This window comes from Chrysoperla carnea, chromosome 1, assembly GCF_905475395.1.
Source record: "Chrysoperla carnea chromosome 1, inChrCarn1.1, whole genome shotgun sequence".
NCBI lineage: Eukaryota > Metazoa > Arthropoda > Insecta > Neuroptera > Chrysopidae > Chrysoperla > Chrysoperla carnea.
In genome coordinates this window covers 100,712,782-100,737,904 of record NC_058337.1, presented here as the reverse complement: position 1 = coordinate 100,737,904, position 25,123 = coordinate 100,712,782, and the positions used below count along the sequence as shown (strand labels likewise).

Here is a 25,123-nt window from a genome sequence, read left to right as displayed (position 1 = left end):
TAACAGCACATTATTGTAGTTTTGTTCCCCCCACCTTAATATTAATTTTACAGTTATTTGAAGCAGTGTTTAATGTTAAAATATCAATTGTGCAACGATATTTGCCGTGGAGCAGCCTAGAGCCCCGGGACGCCAGATCGATCGAAATTAATTATGAAGTTAGGACAAATGACTGGCCGAAAAAGTTTTATAAGCTCCAGGGTTATAAAAATTTAAAAAATTTGGTAGGTAAGAGGAGACATACCAAATTATGTGGTGGTAGTTATTTTTAAAGTGGGCATTATCCAGCGAAGCAGGGGGAAGTATGGTTTGCACATAAATGTAACAATAAAAATTGGAAAAAAACTTACCTTTTCCTAAAAAAGCTCTTAGTCGATTATTGCGTTTCAAATTGCTTTCGTCCACAGCTCCTAAGATTAAGCGTTTGTTCATACTGTTTTTATTTCTTAGTGTGTTTCCAATTTGGATTAATTTACTATTTTGTTTGTTTCTTATTTGACCTTGTGCTCTCTGATTGATACAAATCCATTTCGATTTGAATATACATTCAGGAAATATTGAATACAAATAAAAAGTAACTATGAATATTTTTTGCAATTTATATTTTATGTTTGTTAATTAAATTTTTTTACATATATACAAATTGAATAAAAATTCTACATTTTGACAAAAAAAAAGCTTATATTCTTAACTCTTAAACAACAAACATGAAACTTACAAATTGACAAAATTTTCCTAAACTTTACACGCAATTACGAAAATAGATAAAAACTTCATTCCATACTGTTAATTTTAGTAAGATTTAATTTATTTTAACTATTCATCGAATTTAATTTGGTCAATTTATTAAATTTCTCAATTGACTAAGAAATTAATGTCAAATAAACTGGTTTTCATTGCGCTAAGTTAACAATCAAAGTTTAAAAAATCAAACTGTATTATTTAAATAAAATTTATAAAATAATCCTATTATTTTTGGTAGTCAAAGCATTACATTATAGCCTACAAGCCAATGCTGAAATTTTTCTGGTGAAATGACCCACGAAGAACCGTATTGAAAAAGATGCTCTTATATGTAAAAGTAAGTTTAAGCACCATGACGTCAGTTTTACGCGGTACAGGTGAGAATATGAATGTCGTACCACTTTGCCAGAAACTCCTGCACCAGAAAATATGTCTGACGTTGCTGGATACCACCTCTGCATAAGTATTTGAAGCGAATTACATAAATGCCGAACAGAAAGAGAGAATGTGAAATAAAACTCGCCCCTCATAAATATTTGCTTAAAAAAATCAGGTTTCGTGTCAGCTATTCGAGCGATTGTTTGGCGACGATAGGACGCTTCAATTAGTTCATTAGGACGCATTGATCGTTGATGAACGACATGATACCAAACGACGAATAATGTTGTCAGACTATGTTTGGTAACCATGATATTTTCCACCGACATGCACGTTGATTTAACACAACTGAACGACTGTACTGAATTGATGTTTCAAAAACATGTCTGATCAACTCAATCGGTTGACAAATATCAAAGTTATTCAATGTTTCTTACCCACAATGTTTCATTTTTATTATACCATATCCATAACTCATATCTATTTTAAATATCCGATAAAAGTTTTGTGTTGTATTAAGTAAAAATCTTACAAAAAGGCGAATTTCAGAAATGTCTCACAATAATACCGTTTTTATTAAAAATTTAATTTAATGTAATAAATACACTCTTAAAAAATATTATTTTCTTTTTTAAAAACTCCGGGATTTAGATTATATAAATTTAAATACCATTAAGATAAATGTTTCCTTGCTTAGACTACTTCAAAAATAGGACGATAATTTATAGTTTTAAAAAACTTGTGCGATATAAATTAAACTCTATGAATATTTTTTACCAAAACTGTTTCCAAAATAAATAAAAAAAAACCAAAATAGTTAAAAGTTAAATAAATAATGAAATAACAGATTTATCACGCTGCCTGTCTACAAATAAAAGTAACTTAAGAATACTCGAAAATGATGAATCACTACTTCGAGATATGATTTTGTTGTTTCAAATAATTATAAATCTTTTTATTATCTAATATTTACACATATGGCCTGCACTTATTACTAAAAAAAAACTTATTTTTATGATTTTTCACGTTTCTTGTAATTACGTTTACTTGCACATCTGCTTATTATATCTGCAGCATGAGCTTTATGATCAAATATTTTCATTACTTGAACTTTAGCATCTAGCATACCATCATTTATAATTTTACTTCGTTGCATATTACCCTAAAAATAAAATAAATACTGTAATTATGTTTTTGTAAATAAATGTTAGGATTTACTGATATAAAACTTATATGTTAGGATTAAGTTGTTTATTTATGAATATTTTTCTTTAAATTTTATTTTGTTTCAGACCTTTGCAAAATTGCTGTTTAATATGGAAAAGTACACCATTACAGAACGTACGAAAATGGGTTACATTATTTATGGAAAACAGTCTGTTAATATTATCTGTCAGTGGTAAAGTGATCTATAATAGACCTTTTTCACGTTTTTTTTTTTTTTTTTTAAATGAAAGTAAATATCTTGATAAATGGGCTAATTTTTTCCCCCGATTTTTTTGAAGCCATATGACCGAGAAAATAGACAATGAAAATCATTAAATTTCAAATTGGCGAAAACGATCCGGAAACACACGATGTTACACGAAGGTTGGTTTGACGTCATTTAAAGTTGATAATAATGATATATAAATGACTGTTGACACTGTTTTATTGTCATTGCTTGTCGGATTGACATTACAGATCACGTGTGCGGTGAAGCCAAAAAAAAAATGATATTTCAAATATTGTGATTTTTTAACAATTTTTTTCATAGTGTTTTTATTGTTAAAAATGCGTAATTTTTGAGTTACAGGCTCTACTCGACCTATATTTTCATAAAAAATTATCAAAAAGCATTTCTGTTTTTCATGAAAAAGGTCTATTTGATCAATTGACAATCAATCAAATACTTAATTATTATTAAAAATTTCTTATTAGTAATCAATTACTTTAGATTGACTGAGATTGATATAATTAACTTTGATCTTCAGATTGACTATAATCTTAACAACCCTCTTGGGTATGTTTTTGAAAAGAGTTTGATTGAAAAAATGATGTAAGATATCTGTTAAAAACATGTACAACCAAAGCTTGATTCATAAAAAGCTTTACCTAACCATTTTAAAGTTCCTATAAACATTATCGGAATCGGGTTTTTATGTTGATTAGCTTTTCATAGACTGATGCTTTTATTTATAGACTGGTGCTTTTATTTTGACACAAAGATGTCACTCTTTGAGATACCTGTATACTAATAACATAAAATGCAGTTTTACATACCTTAATTAAATCATTAATTCGATCTAAATCCTTATTTCTACCAGTTGTGTCTTTCGATTCTAAAATTTTTAGCATATTTGTTAACTTTGAATGTACTTGCATTTCAAAATCAGACTGAAACAGAAAACCCACAAATTAAAACATTGAAATTATTACTGGAAAATAAAAATTTAACAAAAAAAACAAATATCTTACTAAATCTTCCATTTGTGCAGTTAAATGATAAATTTTCCATCCTTTAATCTTCTGTAGAATTCGTTTTTGATTTGCGATATCGACTATAGATGGTTGCCTCTCTTCTTTAGGCTTCACATCTGTGTATCTCACAAAATGATTATGAGTTGATTTCCAAGTTTGATGGTAACTGTTTAATAAAGAAGCAGGAACTGGCTTTTTTACTGTAACTTCAGTTGGTGTGCGTGGAATAGGTCGTTCTAAAATTAATAAATTTCAAATTAGGGTAAGAGGCTAATGCCGGAATTTTTTTATCTCATCATTAAGATGCGTAGAGTTGGACAATCGCAGAAGTACGTGAATAATGCGTTATCACATGTATATCGTACAAAATTTTATCTACGCCTCTAAAATGTGCAAATAAACGATAATTATTATTTAAAAATTGTCATGGATTATGAAGAAAAATAGAAAATTAAAATTTCATTCCCGTGTGCGGCAATGAATTCATTATCTTACCAGGGCATTTTTCCCACGCATACTGTGTGAGAAAAGTACTTCTTTTCTAACGAGCGTAGATAAAAATCTTTATCGAGTACTAATATCGTTAATTTTTCAGATTTACAAATCGCATGATTTAAAAGTTAGACGGGTGCATTTGGAGATTCTTATTTAACGTCATGTTCATCTGAGGAGAAATGTAATTTGAATAAATAAATTTTAAAACCCACAGACCCGTGCTAACTCGACCCCATTTAAGACATGGCCAACCCTAGGATCAGTGAGTGTAATCAATCACAGAGGTAATCTAGCTTGGAGGGAAACTCTTTTAGACAATGGTCTATTTGTTTTAAATTATTCTTTCGACTGGCATGGCTAACATCACATGAATCGCTATTACTACAAAAGTATTTTAAAGAAATTATTTACAAATATTGATACCAAATAGGACGCTCCCAGATACATTACAAAGAAGCGTTAGTGAATATTCTTAAAAATGCCTAAGTCTTCGAAGTTTTCCGCTCCGAAATTCTCTAAAATTATCAAAGTTTCGTAGCTGTGGTAAGATTAGAGCGGAGGAAATTAACCACTCGTAAATTATAGTGTTTTCGCAGGACAGTCAATCTACTATCAAAAAATTTAGCAGGAATTCTCTTATTTAACGCAGGCATATAGCCGTTTTTTTACTACATTACTGTATTACTGTTAAACTTTGACGAAAAACGGCAACAAAACAAGTATCCGAAAGGCTAGAAATAATTCACCTGCATTTGCATTAAGCACATATTTCAAGAATTTTTTGTTATAAAACTATTTTAAAGAAATATAAAATATCTAAATCTTACTTGGTTGTTCTATACATTCTTTAACACGATCCGACAAAAACTGTATATCAAATTTAGGTTCTTGTAAATCATTTCCTGTTAATTGTTGTTTTCGTGGTTTCTTTCTAGGACTCATTTCAATTGGTGGCCGGCTATCTTCTTCTCGTTCGTCCCGTGAATGTAAAGAAGATGGATGATTCACTGTGGTTGGTGGTGATGGCGATTCGTCTGGACCTGGGCTTGATGTTGCACTGATTGTAGTACTACCAGCTGAGCTTTGACCAGTTCCACGTGAATCAGGTCTAGAAGGTGGCGAAACCGGTGGAAGACATGTAGCAGACAATGTAGCCAATACCGGTGTTAAATTCTTAGCCGCTTTCAATGTTGAGCTAAACATAAATTTATAGTTTTTTTTTTTATTGTATTTTTCACAGCTTACTGGGAAATTGTATTATTTGGAATTGTTTTATTTTTAATCGACTTCAAAAAAGGAGGAGATTCTTAATCAGGATTTATTTATTTTTGTATGTTTGTTTCCTCAGAACTTTCATCTGGGTGAACCGATTTGGATGATTCTTTTTTATTTAAAAGCAGGTGTTTCCCGTGTAATCCCATTTCAATTTGGCCCAGGTCTGACAATGGCATCAATATCACGCCAACCGATTACGATGATTCTTTTATTGGAAAGGATTTACTTCAAGGGTAGTTTGATGAGAGTTTGGTTAGGTTCTGATTATGGGATTCATGACAAAGTAACGAAACTCTTCAATTCTGTTTTTAGAGGAAATTTTTGCATTTTTTAAGTGCGAGTGACTATTATGGAGATATTTACGAACCCAAAACTTACAACATAAAACATATCGTATAGACTTAATCGCAGGAAGAGTAGCTATTTATAAACTTACTTGTCAGTATTTTCACGTTTACGAAGTATACTTGGACGCGGTGATGAAGTCTGTTTTCCAACTGTTTGAATTTGCATTTGTTGCACTTGCTGATCAGAAGGACTCTGTAAAAGTGCTGCTGTTTCGTGACGTTCCAGATAAATTTGTCCAAAACGTAATGGTTGACCGGTGATTGAAGCTAAAAAATACAATAATGAATAATTTATATTTACTAAATAAACTCTTGCATACAATTTTTATTTACAGTCAAAGTCTCTCGATTACAATTGAGGTTTTTATTATGATGCAAATGGCGTAAACATATATTAGATAAATAATTTGTCAAGTTAATATTAGATAAAGAGAATTAAAAAAATTCCCCTCGCATTAGGAGCCGAGCCCGGACCTCTTGGAATTGTTCAAATAAATCTAATGACATCAATTAAAAATTCAGCATTTTTAATTTTCGAGTGAAATGTTATCATACATTTAAGCTTTAAAATGTTAATGCAAATGAACTTCAAGGAATGATTCAAAATCAAATTTAGGGATTCTCAAACCTTAGAGTTTTTCTCACCTGTTCTACTTGTTGGAGTGACAGTTACTGTAACTGGTAAAACAGTCGCGGTAGGTGTTACAGTACCTGCCACAACATTCGCTTGATGTTGCTGTAATTGCGCGGTAAGTTTCGCTGCGGCTACACTTCCCGGTGTTTGTGGTTGTGAACTTTGCACTTGAGCAATTTGTATTGAAGTTCCATGATTTGGATGTGCAATCACTTTGGCTGTACCTGTACCACCGCTATTTCCTGTACCGGAGAATGTTAATTGTTGCGGTTGAGATGTGTTTGATACAACAACAGCCAGTCTTGTACCTGGTGCTAATACTGTTGCACCACTTTGTGCTAATCGCGCTGTAGTAGCATTTGTTGTGGGTATTGAGACAGTGCGATTTGTAGTCAATTGACGAGGTGTGGTGGTAACATTTAATCGTTGTGTTTGTGGAAGATGTTGTGCACTTGTTACAGTTGTGTAAACAAGTGTTTGACCTCCGACTGGCTTCGATGCACCTACTTGTGACACAGTTAAAGATGTTCCAAGCGATTGAACTGGCTTATATGTTTGAATCTAAGACAAAACGAAATTAAATGATTTAAAACTAAGACAAATTTAATATTAGTATAAGGTAGATAAATTCAAAGACAAATAAAACTTAAATTCGGAAAACTTCTTTAATGTTTCAGTCAATTTCTCTTCTATTCCTTTGAAAATGTTTCAAGCAAAATACATGTTAGTTTTTTATTTATAAAGAATATGGAAGATAGAGATTACCCTCCATAATAAAGAATAAATTTTTAACTTAAAATGCTTCTTTGTTTCTTAACATTTATGAAATTAAGTTACCATCAAATTTTTGCCTTTGAACCAAAAAAATTTCATCTAAGCCCCTAATTTAAAAGAAGAAAGTTTAATATTGCAAAATTATTTAAAATAAAATTACCTGAGCAGTTCCAACTGGGGTTCCAACAGCCGAATGTAATACAGCCGTTGTAGGTCTTGATGTGGCACCAGACAATTGCTGATTGCGAGCAATATTAGCTCGCCCTTGCATTATCGGTAAGGTAGTTGTAATACCACGAGATTGTGTAACTAATAATGGATTTTGACCCACAGTTTTAGCACCACTAGCAACACCAACTTGCCCAGCAGATTGTACTTGCAAAGTAGTCCCAGTTGGCCATGATGTACCCGCTTGTATAACATTCCCAGGACTAGGTGTCCTGGGCGGTGCCAGTTGCCGAACAGTTCCTTGTTGATTTACAGTAATTCCACGAATTGGTGTAGCACCTCTTGGCACAGCTATGTTTGCAACAGCTGCTGGTCCACAGGGAACATGGCATCCTATATAATTAGGGCAATTAAAAAAAAAATACTTTAATTTTGAGAAACAAGTAAAAAAACCATGAATAAAAAATTTTTTTACCTTGCTTAAGCATAGTTTGTGATACAATAGTAGAAATAATCGTTGGTCCAGGTGACGTTGTAGGGATTGAACTCGATGAAGGATTCACTGCATGTGTTAGTACACGCATATGAGGTTGATTCAAGGCTCGAATTGATTGTGTGCCAAGTATAAGTGAACTTTTCGATCCATCAGGTGATTTAACAGCAACTTTTGCAGCAGCCAAATTAATAGGAAATGACTTTCCTGGTGTTTCACGCTTTTCACCATCGTTATTTGTATTTTGATTACTCATTTTTAATCTAATTCACTTTCATTTAACACAAATTATACTTAAATAACGACATTTAATTGATTTTATTTATTTTTATTTTATATAAATATAAATAGTACAATGTTACCCTAAGCTTTGAAGTAAAAATATTGTTAACACAAACAAGTCAAATTGATCGTGTGTTCGATTTTGTGACCATAGAGTATGACGTCAACTGTGTTTAATACTTAAGTTAAAACTATTTGTTAATTGATTTCGGTGCAAAGTTAAATATTGACAGCATTAGAAAGTAATAACTTACTCAATTATGTTTTTTAATGTAAAGAAATATATATTATAACAAAGTTTGCAATTATCATATATTTTCAAATAATTGGTATCTGTAATCACAAAAAGAACACTCGGCTTTATTGTCATCAATTTTATTTATGAACAGCAGGTCAAATAAAAGATATTTTGAAACTCTTTATTACTCTGTAAATAAATAATTTTGATAAACTTTCAAACAAGATTATTTGAATGCAAAATTTTCATAATAAAAAATTAATTGATAATAAATGGATATATCTTCATTTATATATTTTGTTAATATTATTTGAAAAAAGGCTGTTACCAACATGAAAAAATGAAATTATTACTGTTAGTAAGGAATATTTGAATATCCTTATGTAATATTATTAAATATTTAATGCAAATTGATGCAATAGACATGCTTAAAATTATCTAATTAATTTGTTTTTTTAAATAATCTACTTATATAAAATTTAAAGTTCACAAATTTCATAGACTTACAAATTATTGTTTGAAAATGCATGGTGCAAGTTGTGTTCCAAGTGTGACGAAATGGAACCAACTTGAAACAAAAGGGCTTTTCATCGATTTACTTTTGTTTCGGGCAGTTATCAAAAAATTATTCATTAAAAGAAAATCTAATATATTTTGCGTATATTAAACAACATTTTTTGACAAAGATAGAAGATATTTGATATACCCTTACTTAATTGACATCTGTCCGAAACAAAAAAGAATCATTTTTTAAATGATAAGTCCTATAGACCTTTTCATCGAATTGCTTTTGTTTCGGACAGTTGTCAAAAAACTACTCAACTTAAGAAAAATAAATATATTTTATTTTTTTCAAGAAGCGCTTTTTGACAAGGATAGAAGATATAAGATATGTCTTTACTTGATTGAAAACAGTCCGAAACAAAAAAGAATCATTTTGTAAATGAAAAGTCCTATTCGACAATAGAAATTTTTCATTTATTATACATATTCTGGCGTCAAATTGTTGCCAATTCGAAATTTCAAACACACTCATCGAAAAAACCTGCAGTTAAATGCATTATCAACGAAAGGAAAGTAATGGAGGAACGTGTTTTTTTAAAGTTATAGACCTTAAATTGAAATCAAATACATAAAATTTAATAAATTACCATGAGAACTTTGCAAATATTTTATTTTTAATTCTTTACCTTTTTAATTATTAATTATAGATTTACTAAAATACTTCAACTTAATAAAAAAACAATTGTGTAAGAGCTGTCAATTGTTGTCATCTGGCGAAGAGTTACGTAGTATGATTTTATACAAGCTGGCTCATTTATGAAGTTGATTCATGCCGCAAGACCTCTAGTTTCAAAGGACCTTTAGCTTTAAGTTGCTTTAAGTGAAACTCGATTGAAATGATGAAAATATAATACAAATATTTTATATGTCTATGGTTTATGATTAACACCATCCATCGTTAACGAAGCAACACGAACATAGAGACACTATAGGCAATACGTGTGATAAACGGGGAACGAGCTTTCCTGTAAAAAAATTTATTTTTGTTCTCTTACGGAACAAACAATTAAGTTAGTTAAGGAACAAACGGTAAGGAACAAACTGTTAAGTAGTAAGGAACAAACAATTAAGTTGATTCATGCCGCAAGACCTCTAGTTTCAAAGGACTTTTAGCTTTAAGTTGCTTTAAGTGAAACTCGATTGAAATGATGAAAATATAATACAAATATTTTATATGTCTATGGTTTATGATTAACACCATCCATCGTTAACGAAGCAACACGAACATAGAGACACTATAGGCAATACGTGTGATAAACGGGGAACGAGCTTTCCTGTAAAAAAATTTATTTTTGTTCTCTTACGGAACAAACAATTAAGTTAGTTAAAAATATTTGAAAAAAATAGTATTTAAATTAAAAAAAGACAAAATGGTTATTACTGTGTATATTAGTGGTATCAGTGGCAATAAAGAGGTGATTATTCTTTTAATTATTTGTTTTTGACATTTGATATTCGATTAATTCGGAATTCTTTTATGACAGATTATTATCTTAAGTATTCGCTTATTATCAATTAAAATTTGATCAAAAAATGTATTTAGTGAATTGTTTAATTATTTGGAAACTCAATTATTTGAATATGAGCTACTTGTAACCCCACCCGGAATGATTCATTGATTTGCTTAAGAAAGTTCGAAAGTTTTAGATTCTTTATAAGGAAATTGAAAGTGGAAATTGATAATTATCTTTAGTAAAAAGCATACTAATTAGTACTAATAAGTATTTTAAGAGTTGATGTAAAATTTTTAATTTCTATTATACCTACTTTGTCAAAAATCTAGTTTGCATTGTTTTAAATTTTGACAATCAATTTTTATGCTTATTGTTTTGTTCCATAGCCTAGGAGTTTGCTATTTTTGAGAAAGCTAATTTCATTTTCATTGGAATTATTTTTACGTGTTGAATGGTTTAGTTTTATAGTGGTCAATTCGTACACAAGTGTGTACATCATTAGCAGGGCTCCCAGATTGTAAAAATACAATGTCAAGTAAACTTTTGAGTTCTTCAGATAACTTACAAAGTTTGTTTCTTAATTATTTCATGACAGTTCTTACTAGAAACTTGTTTCATAACAGTTCTTACTAGAAACTTGTTTCATAACAGTTCTTACTAGAAACTTACTTGTTTCATGACAGTTCTTACTAGAAACATTGTTTCATGACAGTTCTTCAGATAACTTACCCAGTAAAATACATTCACACTAAAAAAACGCTTGTGTACGAATAGCCTTAGTTTTTGTTACCGACAGTCCGGCAGTTGTTAAAAAACTATTCAACCAAAGGAAATCTAACATATTTACCTTTATCGAACAGAGCTTTTTGACAAAGATGATATGTGATATGACTTTACTTGTTTGACATCTGCCCGAAACAAAAAAGAATCATTTTTTAAAGCTCTATGTTAATTTTTACAAATGAAAGTGATATACAAATTATAATCGATATATATTAGGTGCGCCGTGAATTTCCGAACTTTGAAATTATTATGTCTTAAGACATAAATTTTGAGTTATAATCTTTAATATCACCGCTCGTTAGGACTCGAAAAATTACAAAAGAAAACGAATAATTCATGTAAATTACTCTTAGTTTTTCGAAACCATCACAATTTTCTGGACTTGTGAGATGAAATCACAAAATAAGCGCGATACACACAGATTTTCTGAAGAAAAAAAAACAGAAAATTTATTTAAAAGACCTCAAAACATGATGTTTTTTCGAAATCTATCCTTTTCAGGACAGTTATATCTTACTTCTCAAACATAAAATTTGACTAGGGGTCTTAAAATATGAAATATTGACGAAATCCTAAAAATTATTTGTACATAGTTAAGCGAAAAATTTTAAAATCATTTGACAATACACATCGAAGGCGGGGCTATTATTAAATATGAAAAAATTCGCCATAGTAGATTAATTTGATTAATAAGATTAAGATATAGGTAATTTATGATAAAGTATGTGTTCAGTATTTATAATATAAAATTTATTTATAATTTAATATTTTATTAAAAACTCTAAAAAGATACCTTACTGAGGCGTAATCTGGGAATAAAAACAAAACATGTATCAGTATCAAAATGTATTTTTGATTTTTAGACCTTTTTTCATTTTTATGTCTTTAGAAGCCAATAGACCTTTCATTTTACAATCACGATTTACTTGTTTTGGATCATACCTATCTTAATTCAACTTATTGCTGCCAGTCCGATAAATAAACTCTGCACTTGCGCTTATGACATGATGAAAAGGCCTAAAACAACCGTAATAATACAAATTTTGAAAAATATTTGGTTAACAAAAACTTTAAAATATCGGAAAGTCTTCCCGTCAACGATGTCAAAATGTCTGTAATTTAGTTAATATTTTTTGATACTAATGTCACATAGACATAGACTTACCTCTTCCCTCCTATAGCGGATGTAAAAGATTTACTATTTGATTCCTGGGCTATGTTTTCTTTTTCAATTCTGTATTAGTTAAATTTATTTTACATACTTTGTAATACAGTATATGCTATTTGTTTCAAAATAATGATTTATCAATCATGTAATCGAATGATTGTCGATATTTACTCTATTCAAAGCTTAGTACACAAAATAAAAAATATTTTCAAATATTTGTTTGATTCAGGTTAAAAAACGACAACAAAGAGTACAAATGATTTTAGAATCGAAAAATGTAGAATATGAAGCGATAGACATAGCTGAACCTGATCGACAAGCAGAACGAGATCGTGTAAAACATTGTGGACCCAATCTACCTGCCTTACCACCACAAATATTCAATGGTGACGAATATTGTGGAGATTATGATCAATTCGATTTAGCAAACGAAACAGATGAATTGGAAAAATTTCTAAAACTTCCTATTCCAAATAATGTAACAAATACAAATATAGTTAACGACACGGAAAGAATATCACCGGTCAAAGAAAATTCTGAGGTACCGACTGAAAATGGTGAAGGTGATAAAAAAGAGAATTCACCACCACCTAAAGAAGAAGAACCTGAACCAGAACCTGCTAAAGTTGAAGAAGATAAACCTAAAGAAGATGAAACACCAGCGGAGGAAAATAATGTAATAACGGAAAGTAAAGTTGCCGAACAAGATGAAGCAACCGAAGAAACTCCTGCTGATGATGAAGAATAAAATCTAACGAAGGTTTTGGGATAATTTTTACGAACTTTTTTTTTGCTACGAATATATTATATACAATTTAATAATCTCGACTGTCTCTTTTTAATGCCAAATTTTAATCTAAACATAATATACCAAGAAACAATAAACAATGGAACATGGCGGCGGTTGGGTGATTTTCAATTCATTTTAAAAACTATTAATAGTAATTTTAATACATCTCTTTTAAATTCATTAGATCATTTTATTGTACGAGAAATATGTGATAAAGAAATAAACTGCCTGCTTAAGATAAAACTAAAGTATTTCTAATAAAAACAATGGCACTAAAACAAATTAGCCTAGCTCATTTAATTTTATTAAAAAACACATCACACAAATATGAAAATTTTTTAATCATTGCTTATTTAAAAAACAACTCGCTTTTCATTTTTAAATCATTAGATAATTTATTATTTTTTTTAATCACTTCAATTCAACTATTTATTCTATGCAAAAAAACTAGCACATGTGTATTTTGATAAGAGGTTAAAATATTCTTTCGTTTTTATTTTGAATGGAAAACAAATCGAACACACATTATTTTTTAATTTACAGGAATGTTAGTGCTTTATATAATACTTTTAAAATTGTTAAAAATTTTATTCGAAAAAGAAATCATAAAAAAAAAGTATATAAATTAGAATTTATTTATTAATGTTACTATTATATTTTTTTCTAAATCACAGTATTTATTGTAAAATGCATAATATTATTATTGCGAATAGTTATCAAAATATATGATTCAAAATTTTTTTATTTTATTTTTTATTTATTTCTAATCGCCTAAGAAATCCTACTAGATCAATCAATCAACTTTTATAGCCTAGTCTATAGTATTCGCGACTACAAGATACCATAGAAAGATACCACTTTAATGGCCGTTGAGGAGGGTGTAACCATTATCTTAGAACATAAAATTAAACGACGAAAAGGGAATTTCTTCTAAGAATTGGAGTTGTGGATGAAATAAAATAGAATGTTATATGATTTTTTGTTTGTGTGTACTGTGGGGATAGATGTTTACGCACCCTCTTGAACCGCTATTACAATGTTGTCTATGCTGTCTTAAAGTCGCGAAGTAATAACACAGATAAAAATTCATTAATTAAACCAGTAGCTGCCGATTTAGTTTTTTTCACCTTAAGGATGATTATGTTTATGCCACTCTAACAACAAATATATTTGCTACAAAACCGTAGGACCCATCTTTTAAACCGTTAAAGATAGAACAAGAGTTTAAAAGTAAAAAATATTTTTTATAAAACTATAAACAACTTTTGTTTGAAACATTTTTTCGACACGTCACTGTTTACCCGTGAGGGCGCAAATTAGGACAAAACTTTGGTGTCCATTTTCTCCAAAACTGTAAAAGATAGAAAGTTGAAAGTTTGCGGGCAGCTTAAACTAGTGGTCTTTTGAAACAATCTCACGGCACAAAATTAAAAAATTTTGAGCTATGATTTTGATATTTTGCATTTACGTTAGGTTAAACCATTACCGTTTTTAAGATTTTTACAATACTATGAAAAATTTTTGTAGAAATCTCAATTTTTTGACTGGCCTACGTTGTACGGCTCAAGTATAGACTATAGAAACTGTATAAAAGGCACATAGCTAAAATTACTAAATAATTTTGAAGAAGTTTAATATATTTTCTCACATAGTTTAAAAATAATTGTAAAGTTGTCTAGCAATATATACTATAACATAACTTATTAATAGTAAGAGTTGCCTATCAAATATTATTAAAAAATTTAAAACAAACATGCTACAGATCTAATAAAACAGCTATTAGCAGGAAAATCAAGTTATGCACTGTATAGACAGTCAATGAGGAAGGATGGGGTGTGTTATAAATCCGTTTTGTAACCTCTAGAAAACTATGTGATTTTGGCGATGTCTAATATATATCGGGGACTGAAGAGACCGAAAGGATTTATCTGCAAAAACACAAAATTTTAGTTTAAGGAGTATTTAAATTGTTTTCGGACACATGTTTATGGTACTAAAATGCATGTTGACATTTTATTCTGATACACCCAGTATATAATTCTAGTGGTGCTACCATAAATTTCTTCTATTTGAAGAATTTTTTTAGATTTTTTTACCTTTTAGTCCTTTAATTTTATTCTCTACCATCCAAATTTGTAATATAAAAAAAATTTTGTTTCACGTTTAGGCGAAATTTTATTTAAAAGTTTTTGCACAATTTTCGGATAAAGAAAACATTTGGAGGATGATCGGGTGACCTTTCAAAAATAAAACCATCTAAAAAAGTTATTGAAAATTTTCCTATTAATACATAATTGATAAAAAAAGTACTTTTATCTCAATATTATCACAATATTATTGGTAATGTAAAATTACGGCCAAAGGAAAGTTACTAGAATCATACTATCTTGAATTTTCAGGAATATTTTGTGCAACATTAAAACAATCCAAAACAATATTGCTATAACATTATATAATATATTATAACAAATAACATATTATAACAATGATTTGTGCTAGTTGGGAGATGCGCCTATGCTTCCTAGACTAAATGTATATGAAAATTAAATTTAGATACTCCTAGGTCAGGACAGTTCATGTGTGAATAGTATACATTATAATTTATGAACGATTTATTTGCGTGTAGTTTAAGGTCTTTTAATGATATTAAATTCATTCGAGGACATTCGATTTGACGTCAAATTTATCAGACTAAAATTTTTAATTAAATATTTTGTTTTAAGTGTCTGTTTGCTTTATTAACCGACTTCAAGCAAAAAAGGAGGAGGATATCAATTCGATTGTATTTTTTTTAACCGACTTCAAACAAAAAAGAGGAGGTTATCAATTCGACTGTATTTTTTTTATGTGTGTTACCTCAGAACTTTCGACTGGGTAAACCAATTCTGATGATTCTTTATCTATTTGAAAGCTGGTGCTTCCCGTGTGGTCCATTTAATTTTGGTCCAGTTCTGACAACGGCATTCATGAGAAAACCATAAAAGTCTTAAATTTGCATTAAGTATGCACGACAAGAGGACGAATAACTCAATATCACGCCAACCGATTTCGATGATTCTTTTTTTACTGGCAAATTAGTTAGTGTACCTACTTCAGATTCACTAAAAATCACGAAATAAAAAAAAATTTAACAAAAAGAAAACCGACTTCAAAAGAAAAACTTTTCTAAAACAAGTTAATATGCACTAAAAAGTAAAAAATTAACGATTATAACTTGAAACAGCCTGTATATTTCATTACATTTTTTATAGCACATTAAATTTTCTATTTATTAAGTGAGCATGTTGGAATGTAGATTTTAAATCATGGAAATCTGTAAAAATGTTATATGAAATATGAATCGATGAACTTATGTATGGATAGATGAAGTTTGACACGAAAATGAACTCTTAAATTGATCATAAACGGTCATTTATGGTGTTTAAATATGATATTATACCATATGTTTTACTTTAGTATAAATCAATTTAATTTTTTATTTTTGAAAATTCTATTCATTAACAATTAAAATTGTAATAAAATCATTTGAGGTTTAGATTCGATAACACAGGCAAACTTGGTCCGATCTTATTGGAATTTTTTTGAAACCCACTAATATGGGGTGATTATTTTCAGCTATGATGTTAGTTTTTCTCTAACTATAGGATTTGTGCTTAATTCTGGGGCAAGGACTCCGCATTCTTGAAAACAATTAGAGCTAGGTTAATTTTGATCACAAATTTGAAAAGTATGGCCCAAATTTAGTGGAATTAAATACTTGGTTCATCAAAATTGGATAAAATTTGGATGTGATAGACCAAAATTAAAAATTTTGGATTCTGATGACGTCATAAAGTTAAAAAATTCAATTTTTATGATACCACAGGCAAATTTGATTCGATTGTGTTGGAATTTTTTTTGAAACCCACTAATTTTGGGTCATTCTTTTCGGCTATGATGTTAGTTTTTTGCTAGCTGTAGCATTTGCTCTCAATTCTGAGATCAGGACTCCGCATTCTTGAAAACAATTAGAGCTAGGGTATTTTGATCACAAATTTGAAAAGTATGACCCAAATTTAGTAGGATTACATATTTGGTTTACGAAAATTGGAGAAAATTTGGATGTGATAGATCAAAATAAAAAATTTTGGATTCTGATGACGTCATAAAGTTAAAAAATTCGATTTTTTTTTACCATAGGCAAATTTAATCCGATTGTATTGGAATTTTTTTTGAAACCCACAAATTTTGGCTCATTCTTTTCAGTTGTGATGTAAGTTTTTCGCTAGCTATAGAATTTGTGCTCAATTCTGGGACCAGGACTCCGCATTCTTGAAAACAATTAGAGCTAGGGTAATTTTGATCAAAAATTTGAAAAGTATGGCCCAAGTTTAGTAGGATTACATACTTCGTTCATTAAAATTGGATAAAATTTGGGTGTGATAGACCAAAATTAAAAATTTTGGATTCTGATGACGCCATAAAGTTAAAAAATTCGATTTTTATGATACCACAGGCAAATTTGATTCGATTGTATTGGAATTTTTTTTGAAACCCACTAATTTTGGGTCATTCTTTTCAGCTATGATGTTAGTTTTTTGCTAGCTATAGCATTTGCACTCAATTCTGGGACCAGGACTCCGCATTCTTGAAAAAAATTAGAGCTAGGGTAATTTTGGTCACATATTTGAAAAGAATGACCCAAATTTAGTAGGATTACATACTTGGTTTATCAAAATTGGATAAAATTTGGATGTGATAGATCAAAATTAATGTTTTTGGATTCTGTCAATCTAACATAGCTAAGTTTTTCTCATTTGTTCAATCGTTCGATAAATATTATAATTTCTAAATTAATTAGAAAAGATGAAACATTTTTTATATAACAATTTAATTCAATTAAAATTTGTTAGCAGTATGATATTTGTCTGCAGTCTCTAAGTTTATTCTAAAATATTGAACACATAAATCAATTTCATTTTTGTTGATAATTGGAATCAATAGTAGTTATAAAATGATTGATATTAATAAAAAATTTTTATCAATATGTAATTTATTGCATTTGGTTGTATATTAAAATTAGCAATATTGAATTGAGTGTTATGAAAACAATTTGATTTGTAATAATTGAATTGATATGATGTAATTATCTAAGAAAATTACATCAATACATAAAATGTACCTAAATTCTCGATTGCTCTAAAGCTCTTCGCAAAAAAGAGACCCCTTCGCGGAATTTCCTTAATTTGTTAATGAGCTTTGAAAGGCTGATCTGTATTTGAGTGAAAAAATGCCACACACACACAGTTATAGACAAAAAAGCATATAGTTTTATGCTTCTAATTTAAAGACACTTTGGTAAACAAGCGTAAGTTTTAGCGTAAGTTACAATTAAGCACAAAGTTTGGGACAGTCCGTGTAAATAAAAAAAATTTGAGTGATTACCAAAGACAAATATATATTAGAAGAGACGGTATATGAGGGAAAAAGTGACTGAATTAGAGCAAGTGACGCTCCATGATCTTTATTTTACAATTAAGATTTTTTAGCTAATAAAGATTAATCCACAATTTGATACACAATTATGGTAGCAAAACCGGAAACGTAAAACTGTAAAAAATTTGCAATTGATAGGTACTGGGAATTTTGAAAGAGTAACATTCTAAATTCGGAAACAGCGGGTAAGTACTAAGAATACCGATGCGGAAAAAGATACATCAAATAAGGAGCGAACCTCTCATGGCCGCCGTACTAATGTAAATTAGTGCAAAACCGTAATAAATTATTCTTAAAATAATTAATACTATTCTATAATTAAATATACGTACTTAAAAATGCTATTTATAGATTAATTTTGTAAGTCAAAGTACTATGTAGCATTAAGTTCACTGATTTTGATAACTAAAGTAGTACTCCAGTCGCTAGGAATGGTTCTGATGGCTATCAAGAGGTTGTCATGTTTTTCATCTGAATTATTTATTTATGATGGTTTCAGATTTGTCCACCCAATTTGTTTTTCCATTCATTTTTTAGGGGCTGCAAAAATAATCTTCATAGTCATTCCCCAAAAATTCATATCTGTAATCTATGTTAGTTAAGTCAAAAATTTGACAAGAGATTGCTTTCCTAAATTAAATCGTTTTCGTGAAATCTCAAAAATTCAAACAATTCTAACATGCAAATAATTATTTAAACGCACACGTATATAAACTGATATTCCCATATAATACATACTATACAATTTTCGCTCTCACGGGTAAACAGTGATGTTTACAAAAAAATGTTTCAAACAAAAGTTGTTTATTTTTTATATTTAAAATTTTGTTATATCTCCAATGGTTAACAAGACCCAATTGATCTATGTTGCTCACTTACGAAGTCGACCACACTTTTTACCTCCTGAGTACGTAAAAATTTCAGTTTGATATCTTTTTTCGTTTTGAGTTATCGTGTTCACAGGCGGGCGGACGTAGAGCCGGAAATGGACTAATTAGGTGATTTTATGAACACCTACAACAAAATTTTGTTCGTAGCATCAATATTTTTAAGCGTTACAAACTTGGGACTAAAACTTAGTATACCTTGATATGTATTACATATATACATGGTATAATAAAGGAGCTCCGTACCTACGAGATAAGTTTTACGAAATCGACTTAATACAAAAGTCATTGCACCAAACCTGAAATTTGGACATGGTACAAAATTGTCTGCACAAATCCCGATCTGTACAATTTCGGGCTCGGTACGTAACATATATAAGATTACCTATATTGTTATTTATTTTAATATAATTATAAAAATATATGCATAGTTAATATTAAATGTGGCCTCACATATACATTTCAAGTGAGAAACAAACAATATATTTTATTAAAGAAATACTAATCTTGAATTCGAACCCGCAATCCGAGTACAATAATGGTTTTTAAAAGTTTTATCTTCTTAAAGATTTAAGGTACAGTTTTCGAGAATAATCTGAAAAAATTGTAGGTTAAATCTCGCTTTAAGTTGGCTCTTAAAACTCTAAAGCTTATTTTTATAAATCTGTATTATGCTTGAACCTATGTATGAAATTTGAACGACCTTACTCTTTGCATTTGAATCGAATCAGCGTCAGCACAATATCGAGCCAGTATCCCGCTAAAAATTCTGGCGACCTTATTATACCAATGTTACAGTGCAAATGTGATCCAACCTATATTTTATGAGACCTCCAAAGTGAGTAACACTCCATAAAATACCCTTTTTACTTAAACCAATTATTATAGATGCTGGAAAGTGGTGTTTTTTTAATTTGCCAGCGCTTCTAACTTAAACATATTTTATAAAATATGAAATTTCAATTTACCAAATAATAACTTTATTAAAACTATAATAATTTTATAATTCAAAATAATTGTTATCATTTATTTTTTGCAGACTAATTTTACGTTTGATTTCTTTTGGAAATTAAACAGCATATATAAATGTTTTTTAAACACCGCAAAAAATTTTAGTAAAAAATTAAAAATAAATACAAAATTTTTTTTTAACAAGGTCGTAAATTCGACTTCCGTAGTTAAATAAAAATAATTCACATGATATTAAGGATATATGAGCGTGTAAGCAATTTCAGGCAAACAAATAAAAAAAATATGTACTTTCAATTTTGATAGTGAATTTGATGTTATAATTTGACGATATAAGACGAAAAGTAAGAATAAAAGTTTTCTGGCGTAATTTTCAAAATATTGATAATTAAAAATTCAGCTGTCGTAATTCGAAAACCAAGGCAGATATCGAAATTTTTTTGCTAACTCAATATCATTTTGACTCATTTGATTGGCCTATGAAGTTATATGTAGTAAATTGACTTTGATATTATAAATGGCTACTATATACTTAGCTTCTTATTTTTTTTCTGCATTTTTTAAGTTGGGGCCATTTTTTTCAGTGATTTATCAATATTGTCAACTTTTTTTTAATTTTGTATTTTGTGGTTACCACTTCTAGTGGAGAAGCGAGTTAACTACGAAAAAATTTAAAGAATTTTTTGTGTTTAGATGTTTGCCTGAAAAAATGTGTCCATATCTTCACATCAGGAAGGTGGGTAACCTTACCATCGTATTATACTATCTATATATGAAATATATCAAGGTATACTAAGTTTAGTCCCAAGTTTGTAACGCTTAAAAATATTGATGCTACAAGCAAAATTTTGATATAAATGTTCATAAAATCCATTTCTGGTTGTTCATTACAATGTTCATTCGTCCGTCTGTCTGAAATTTTAATAGCGTGCTCACGGCGTGAAATGAAAAGGAAGGTTGAGTTCATAAATGACCAACCTAGGTCAATTCGGTCTTGTAAATCGTTAGAGATAGAACAAAAATGTACAAAATATTCCTTATAAAAAAAATAAACAACTTTTGTTAGAAACAATTTTTCTTAATCACCACTGTTTGATTCTTGAGGGCATAAATTATATAGATATGTATTATATGGGAGTATCAGTTATATGTGTATGTGTGACATGTATGTATATGTGGCTCTCTAAGAGTGGCTACATTTCTTTACTTACATGGTATTTCAGCAATTAATTAAGTCAATTGTTTGTTTTCCCTTATTAGCGAATTGCCTAAAGAAATGGAGCTATTGCTTTTGTACTGATGAAGGAATTTTGAAAAATGTTCATCGATCCTACCTAATACATGACCATCAAAAATGACCATCGTTAAAATTTATTTATATAATATGTATATATGAATGTATCTATACGTTCATGTGTCTGTAAACTCTCTAACAGCCACAATTCAAGTCCGATTTGAATAAAATTTGGTATCAAGAAGGGTTTTGGAATTTGAAAGGTCAAGTTCGTTAATGAGAAAAATCGACCGATAAACAAGGGGTGAGGGTGCGCAAAGTACAAAATTTAAAATTTTTGAAAATAAAAAATATTTTTTGTATTTTTTGACCAGTTTTAGCAAAAAATTACTCTTGTTATTTTTTCTCTAGGCGCTTAGTTTTCGAAATAAGAATTCTTTTGAAACTAAAAATGCAATATTCGATTTTTAGAAAAGTGTGTTATTTTTTGAATCACTGAGGGAATTCGCTTAGCTGACGCAGCTTCTGTGCTATGAATTGTTTAATTTAGCTTTGTTACCTAAATTAAAGATTCCATCGACTTGAGTTATGACCATACCTATGTTATTATATGAATAAAATTTTATAGTTTTTATAAGAATTGAATATTTTTCGTTTCACAACCTTGAATGGTTGTGAAACTATTAGAGCTAGTAGATTTTCGATGCCACGAAAGCATTATTAATAATAGCATCTCCAATGAAATGATTAAATATTGATTAAATATCTATTATAAAAAAAATTAATCGTCACATATTTCTGTCTGGATTTTCTCCGCTCATTACTGAAGTTTGATGACGATATTGTTTTAGGTATAGCCAAATATTTTTAAACATTTTTTTTTTTAAATACAATTATTATAAACAATTATATAAACAATTTATTAAAATAATACATAATTTTTGTCAAACAAGTACAAAATTCAAACTGATGCAATATTTGATAATATTAACATCATTCAAGAAAAAATTATGGTTTTTATTTATTTTAACTGTTATCAGTTATAATATCAAAAAATATTTTTTCTGTTTAAACGAGACGTTTTCATGGTTAATAAATGGGTTTTATACCCTTCAAATAAACTTTCAAATTTTCTTCTCATATAAAATTTTGATTAAATTTGCTTACGGTGGGCCTAAACTCATGAAAATTTGCAAAGCAGTTACGTGAAGAACAGAGCTTCACACTATATTAAATTTTTAATAGGATATGCAAAACATAGTACATAAATGACATAACTTTTACTGTTCTATGGAAAAGAGTGTAAAATTATACTAATATATTATAGGATAAGATGTACCCATACTTGAGTTGTTTTACTGAGGCCAACTTTTTGAATTTTAAAGTGTGTTTTCGAGCCTAATAGTAGGTACAATTTAATTGATTCGTATTTATATTTTTACTTAAAGTTATTTTAAATCAGAATTAAAAGATCGAACTACTTACATTAAACTGTGTGCTTTAAAAATGTACTTTTGTTTTTAAATGATGGCCTTGATGAAACAATTCAAGTATAGCATTCAGTATTCAAATGTATCTTGAATCATTCTGTAGTTCTCGGTAAATATTGGTATTTACTGGTATTTATTGCAAAGTATTAGTACCTATATGGAAATAAAGGTATTATATCACGACAGAGATAAGCTGAAGATTGGTTCTCAATGTAGTTTTCAAATAAATTCAAAATAAAAAATACATTTTAAATGTATTTATTAAATACACCACTTAAACAGAGGGTGTGTTTTATCATAATGGAAGGAGTCTCTAAATGCTACTACAAATTACTACAAAAAGAAACTCTAAAACAAAATCTTATACATCGTATCACTTTACAACTTCAACACAATATACATAGTGTGGTTTGTTTGTGAGTATGTGTATCTTAGCATGTATTTGATATTCGCACGATAGGTTTCGTACAAAACTTAATTTACAAAGAAAGGCAGTATAATAATACTTGGTTTGTCTGGGTTAATTTTTATAATAACATAAGTAGCCAAATAGAGCTTTTTTTGTAATAATTTTGCATTTAAAGACTCTTTCCACTATGATAAAACACACACTCTGTTTCAGTAGTGTTTTATTGGATGGATTTGATTTTGAAGAATGTATTTTTTATTAATTGATTATTATAAGAGTAGGATAATTAACTCGCAAATTAGGCCTCAGATCCAAATTTGGTAAATAACTTTTTCAGGAGGCAATAGTTCTGCAGTCAATAATAGAACACCCTGTATATATGTATATGTATCATCTCCAGTGGTCGCAACTTAACTCCGACTTGAATTAAATTTGGTATCAGGAAGGTTTTTTTCATTTGAAAGGTCAAGTTCGTTAATGAGAAAAAGTGACTGATAAACAAGGGAATAGTGTGTAAAGTAAAAAATTTTGACTTCTTTCAAAATAAAAAATATTTTTGTATTTTCTTCTGATTTTTTTCTAGACGCTTAGTTTACGAAATAAAAATTCTTGAAAAATTAAAAATGCAGTCGATTTTAATAAAAATGGGTTTTTTTTCCATCTGAGTGTATTTTGCTTAGCTAACGCAACTCCAGCGTTACGAATTTTTTTTCCTTGGATTTGCCTCTAAATTATAAAAGAGTTGATGGAAAAAGTAAAAATTCAATTTCAATGCAACTACGTGAGAAAAATATGAGATAAAAGTAGGAAAATTGTTCATTGAATTGTCTTTGAAAAATTTTTGTGGAACCGGAAACATGGGATTTATTATTTTCTTAAAATGCATATAGTTTTTCACTAAACTGAAGAAAAATATAAAAAATAATAATTTTTTCCAAATCGCCTTTTTTGCTCAGCTACAAGTTTAATTTACCTACACAAGTTAAATTTACTAACAACTAGTTCGAACTGATTCCAATATATAGACAATGTATCTACTTTTAAATAGCATTATTAACAAAATTAAATTAATTAATTAATACTGAAGTAAACCAGGAAATTAGCCCAACTAAATAAACACACCAAAATAAATTGAAGTCGAATTCAGGTCAAGGTTTTTAAAAAAAAAAATAAATAAAGAAGAAGTTTAATTAATAATAATCTCATTTATTTTTCTAATCAAATTAAACAAAATTGACAATATTTGACAATATAATTTTATGTTTATAGCAAAACGATCATACTTTACATTACAAATCTATTTTTATAAAAACGTCAATAAAACGGGTAATTTTTATCACAAATTATGACCTAATGACATTCTATAAGAAATTTATTAAATATTATTTAGTTATCATTTGTAATATGACAGACAGTCTTTGAGAATAAATCTTAACTGCACATGTTTATATTTGAGAAAATTATTATTATTATATTTATATTATTTTTCGATTTTCAAAAATGATTTTCAATTTGAGTGTGGATATGTTTTAAAAAACAAATTTCAATTTATTTAACGTTTTCTTATATGTGATATTTTTTAATTAATAAGAATAACAAAAATTTAATAAAA

General features: G+C 28.9%; 2 protein-coding genes across 2 annotated transcripts; one reads left to right on the top strand and one right to left on the bottom strand.

Annotated features, from left to right (window-relative positions):
- Nucleotides 1-1,970: 1,970 nt before the first annotated feature.
- Nucleotides 1,971-8,100, bottom strand: LOC123301348 (histone deacetylase complex subunit SAP130-A). Its single transcript, XM_044884088.1, has 8 exons — nt 7,751-8,100; nt 7,268-7,668; nt 6,345-6,894; nt 5,789-5,966; nt 4,905-5,272; nt 3,580-3,818; nt 3,385-3,498; nt 1,971-2,284 (listed from the first exon to the last, which is right to left on the bottom strand). The coding sequence occupies exons 1-8, from the start codon at nt 8,022-8,024 to the stop codon at nt 2,135-2,137; spliced, it is 2,274 nt and encodes a 757-aa protein (XP_044740023.1). The 5' UTR covers nt 8,025-8,100; the 3' UTR covers nt 1,971-2,134.
- A 1,980-nt stretch (nt 8,101-10,080) lies between these two features.
- On the top strand, nt 10,081-13,563 carry LOC123304989 (SH3 domain-binding glutamic acid-rich protein homolog). The gene is made up of 2 exons (XM_044886567.1): nt 10,081-10,267; nt 12,487-13,563. Exons 1-2 carry the CDS (start codon nt 10,223-10,225, stop codon nt 13,003-13,005), a joined length of 564 nt encoding a protein of 187 aa, XP_044742502.1. The 5' UTR covers nt 10,081-10,222; the 3' UTR covers nt 13,006-13,563.
- Nucleotides 13,564-25,123: the final 11,560 nt, after the last annotated feature.

Bases quoted from the DNA above. Each gene is read 5' to 3' on its own strand.
- LOC123304989 (XM_044886567.1), top strand. From the start codon at position 10,223: ATGGTTATTACTGTGTATATTAGTGGTATCAGTGGCAATAAAGAG. The intron at 10,268-12,486 runs GTGATTATTCTT...TGTTTGATTCAG, and splicing joins GTATCAGTGGCAATAAAGAG to GTTAAAAAACGACAACAAAG.
- LOC123301348 (XM_044884088.1), bottom strand. From the start codon at position 8,024: ATGAGTAATCAAAATACAAATAACGATGGTGAAAAGCGTGAAACACCA. The intron at 5,967-6,344 runs GTGAGAAAAACT...TGTATTTTTTAG, and splicing joins CACTCCAACAAGTAGAACAG to CTTCAATCACCGGTCAACCA. The intron at 5,273-5,788 runs GTAAGTTTATAA...ATTTATGTTTAG, and splicing joins AAACGTGAAAATACTGACAA to CTCAACATTGAAAGCGGCTA.